Source organism: Prenolepis imparis, unplaced genomic scaffold, assembly GCF_030444845.1.
Source record: "Prenolepis imparis isolate NDT839.2.m4 unplaced genomic scaffold, iyPreImpa1.0 SCAF_122, whole genome shotgun sequence".
NCBI lineage: Eukaryota > Metazoa > Arthropoda > Insecta > Hymenoptera > Formicidae > Prenolepis > Prenolepis imparis.
Window position 1 is genome coordinate 18,462 of NW_028141280.1, and position 4,626 is coordinate 23,087.

At 28.8% G+C, this 4,626-nt stretch overlaps 1 protein-coding gene across 1 annotated transcript; it reads left to right on the top strand.

Moving 5' to 3' along the window:
* The first annotated feature begins 1,030 nt into the window (after positions 1-1,030).
* On the top strand, positions 1,031-4,626 carry LOC145947690 (uncharacterized). Its single transcript, XM_083057464.1, has 4 exons — positions 1,031-1,790; positions 2,322-3,335; positions 3,423-4,298; positions 4,378-4,626. The coding sequence occupies exons 1-4, from the start codon at positions 1,031-1,033 to the stop codon at positions 4,392-4,394; spliced, it is 2,667 nt and encodes an 888-aa protein (XP_082913590.1). The 3' UTR covers positions 4,395-4,626.

Here is a 4,626-nt window from a genome sequence, read left to right on the forward strand (position 1 = left end):
AATATATAAATAATAATAATATATATTATTAATATAATACGTAGATTATTTAAATAGTAAAAGATATTTAAATAATAAAAAATTTTTTGTATAAATTATTTTTTTCTCTTTATTAATATTTATTAATAACATTACGTGTATATATTTAAGACAGTATATATAGTATATTAATATAGAAAATTCTTGTAAAATGGGAAGACGTAAAATTGTACGTACTTTAGAAGAAAAAGAAGAATTTTTACAAAGACGTCGAGAAAAAAGAAGGGAGAATCAACGACGGCGTCGTGAAAATAACAAATTAGTTGAAAATTCTTCAAAGAAGTTAAATCAACAAACTATTTGTATTGCTGGTACATCAAATGATAATCGTGTAATAGAATTAGATTGGGAAGTTGAAGAAAATCCTTTAAATGTTAAATCAACATTACAATCATCTGTAGAATATCAAACTCGTTATCGATCACGACATAAAAAACAACCTCGTTTAAGTAATATTAGTACAATATCACTTAACGATGTAATTGAATATTATATTGGTCCCATGGACGTGTATTGTATTCATTGTAATGCAAAACACTTTGCAGCTGAAAAAATTTCTAATAAAGGATATTCATTTCATGATTGTTGTAATCATGGTGCAGTATCTGTGCAACCATTGCCTGAATTTCCTCAATTCATTCGTAGTTTATTTGATGGTAGTCACGTAAAATCTAATAATTTTTTTCAAAATATTCGTAGTTATAACAGTTCATTTTCATTTGCCTCATTTAACGCTAATTTAATTAATTTTCAAGATAGACGACCTGGTCCATATTGTTTTAAAATACAAGGGCAGATTTATTATCAAATTAATACAGCATTACATGCTGCAGAAAATGAAACTCCTTCTTATGGTCAACTTTTTATTGTAGATTCAAATGAAGCGATAAATCATCGTCTTAATCAGAATTCACATTTAAATATTGAAATTTTACAAAATCTTGAATGTATAATGCGAAATAATAACATATTTGCACAGTCATATCAAATGATGGGTGAAGAACTAGAAAATCAACGGCAATTTGCAATAGAATCAGGTCAATTGTTACCAGAATTACAATTATTATTTACTTTAAAACCAGGAATGGATCGACGTCGATATAATTTTCAAAGAACTAATGAAGTTGCTGCTGTTTTTTATACAACTGCTGATGGAGAAATTCCAGACTCATACGTTACTATATGTAATAAAAACACTAAAACTTTACAAAAAGTTAGTATTATGGATCCAAATGTTGAACCATGGGTATATCCTTTATTTTATCCATACGGCACTCAAGGATGGCATCGTGATTTAAAAAAATTAAATAGTAATAGACGAATAACTAGAGGACAGTATATTAAATATCGTATGGCTATTCGTGATGAATTTAATGTCTTTTTATTAGGACGTCGCTTATTTCAGCAATGGCTTGTAGATAGTTATGTAAAAATAGAAAAAGATAGAATTGATTACTGTAAAAATCATCAAAAAGAATTACGTACCGAAACATATCAAGGCTTAAGAGATTATTTACAAACTACAGCGAATAACTTAAATGGACGTATTGGAAAAATGGTTATACTTCCTTCCACATTTATTGGGTCACCGCGTAATATGTTGCAAAATTATCAAGATGCAATGGCAATTGTTAGTAAATTTGGTAAGCCAGATCTTTTTATTACAATGACTTGCAATCCAAAATGGCGTGAAATCGAAGAAAATCTATTGCCTGGTCAACAAGCTTCTGATAGACCTGACATTTGTGCTCGTGTTTTTAATATTAAAAAAGATTATTTAATTGATTTAATCGTTAAGCAAAAATTTTTTGGTGAAGTAGCAGCGTTTGTGTATGTTATTGAATTTCAAAAACGTGGTTTGCCACATATTCATATGTTAATTACTTTAAAATACAATTTTAAAATAACAACTTCACAAATTGTTGATAAATATATTTCTGCTGAAATTCCTGATCCATGTGAAAATCGTACTTTACATGATATAATCATGAAACATATGATTCATGGACCTTGTGGTGATTGGTGTTTGATAGATGGACGTTGTTCGAAACACTATCCGAAATCTTTTCTTGAAGAAACTAAAATGGATGAAGATGCTTATCCTTATTATCGTCGACGAAATAATGGAAAAAATTTTGAACGTCCTGGTGGATATGTAGTTGATAATCGTTATGTTGTTCCATATTGTCCTACTTTATCAATTATATTTAACAGTCATATAAATGTTGAAGTAGTTTCAAGTATTAAATCAGTTAAATATCTATATAAATATATTTATAAAGGACATGATGTTGCTGCTATAACTATTGAACCAATAACAGAAAGTGTTGTTATTGATCATGATGAGATACATAATTACATCGAAGCTCGTTATGTTGGACCTGTTGAAGCTAGCTGGCGTATTCTTGGTAAAAAACTACAAGATAAAAGTCATGCTATAACACGTTTACCAGTTCATCTTCCTAATGAGCAAAATATTATAATTGAAAATGATAACATTGATGATGCAATGACTTCTGCTTTAGATCAAGTTACTATGTTAATAGATTATTTTTCATTAAACTTACGAGATGAAGAAGCAAGACAATACTTATATATAGAAATTCCACGCTATTATACATTTAAAAAAGAGAAAATTAATGGCAGAAATGTCTCGCGTTGGGTCAAACGTAAAAGTCATTTTAATTGTATAGGACGAATGTATTCCGTTAGTCCAACACAAATAGAATTATTTCATTTACGATTATTGTTACTCACAGTAAAAGGGGCCACAAGTTTTAACGATTTAAGAACTGTAAATGAAGAATTTTGTCAATCATTTTCAGCGGCATGTTTAGCTTTAGGTTTAATCGAAGATGATGATGAATGGAAAAGAGCTATGAATGAAGCTGTTGGATGGATGATGCCACGACAACTTCGTAGATTATTTGTACGTATATTATTACATTGTCAACCATTACATCCTGAAGAGTTGTGGGAAAACTTTAAAGTAGCAATGTCTGAGGATTATGTTCGACAGTTTGGTATGTTACAAGCACAAAATAAAGTATATGTACAAATTAATAGTATGCTTTGTGCTGAAGGTAAAAGTTTTGTTAATTTTCCACAAATGGAACAATTAACTAAAAATGACAAAGAAGAGGATTACATGGCATTTGAAGAAGCTATGGAAATAGGCACCAAACAATATAAACAATTAAATAATAAACAGAAAGAGATCGTCGATCTTATATTAAATGAATTAGACAATAATATCTCTAATAATTGTTTTTATATTGATGGTCCAGGTGGATCAGGTAAAACATATATATATACAACTATCTATTATTTAGCTAGAATTAAAAATAAACATGTATGTACAATGGCATTTACGGGTATTGCAGCTACGTTATTACCTTTTGGAAAAACAGTCCATAAGATATTTGGATTACCAGTTCCATTATTTGCTGATTCATCATCAACTATTAAAATCCAATCAAAAGAAGCTCAATATTTAAAAGAAGTTGATATTTTTATTTGGGATGAAGCACCAATGGCACCACGATATGCTTTAGAAATAATGGATCGAACATTGCGTGATATTATGAATAATGATATTTCTTTTGGTGGAAAAATTGTTTTATTAGGTGGTGATTTTAGACAACTTTTGCCTATTAAAGTACATGCTACTCGAAGTGAAATTGTAAATCTTTCTATTAAGTTTAGTTCTCTTTGGAAGCATTTCGTAAAATTCTCTTTAATACAAAATATGCGAGTTCTTCCAGAAGAAATTGAATTTGCAAAGTTTTTATTAGATATGGGAGACGGTTTATTAAACGATTTTAATGATAACTTACAGATTCCTGAATGTTGTGTGACACCTATTAATGCTGATATTGTGGAAGATATATACGGCGAGTTAATAAGAAAAAAGGAGTTTGCTAAAGTAGCTAAATGTGCAATACTTTCTGCAAGAAATATTGATGTAGATGAAATTAATAAGAAAGTTGTTGAATTATTAGATATAACTAATGAACGAATTTATACAAGTGTAGACAGCGCTGTAAATAATGACAATGGTGATATTGGTGAAGCTTTGTTACCAGAATATTTAAATAGTTTATCTCCATCATCTCTTCCTCCACATGAATTACGTTTAAGACCGAATTGTATCATTATGTTGATTCGAAATCTTAGTATCAATGAAGGTCTTTGTAATGGTACTAGATTAATGGTTATAGAACTTGCAGATCATTTATTAAAGTGCAAAATTTTAACAGGTGATAAAATAGGAGATATTATTTTTTTAAATCGAATAACATTATATTGTGAAAATGTATATCCTTTTACTTTTTCCAGAAGACAATTTCCAATAAAATTAGCTTTTGCCATGACGATTAATAAATCACAAGGACAGACGTTTGATAGAATTGGATTAGATCTTCGCAAAGATGTTTTTAATCATGGACAACTTTATGTTGCTTTTTCGCGAGTTCGTTCTTGGCAAGCATTAAAAGTTTATCTTGATAATCAACGAAATAACAAATTTGTTAAAAATTATGTATATACAGAAATATATATTTAATTTTTTGTTTTTTACATGTGATA

Coding starts and splice junctions, on each gene's coding strand:
- LOC145947690 (XM_083057464.1), top strand. CDS start 1,031: ATGGGTGAAGAACTAGAAAATCAACGGCAATTTGCAATAGAATCAGGT. Junction 1,791..2,321: donor TAGACCTGACATTTGTGCTC/GTGTTTTTAATA, acceptor ATATTTATAAAG/GACATGATGTTGCTGCTATA. Junction 3,336..3,422: donor TGATGGTCCAGGTGGATCAG/GTAAAACATATA, acceptor CGGGTATTGCAG/CTACGTTATTACCTTTTGGA.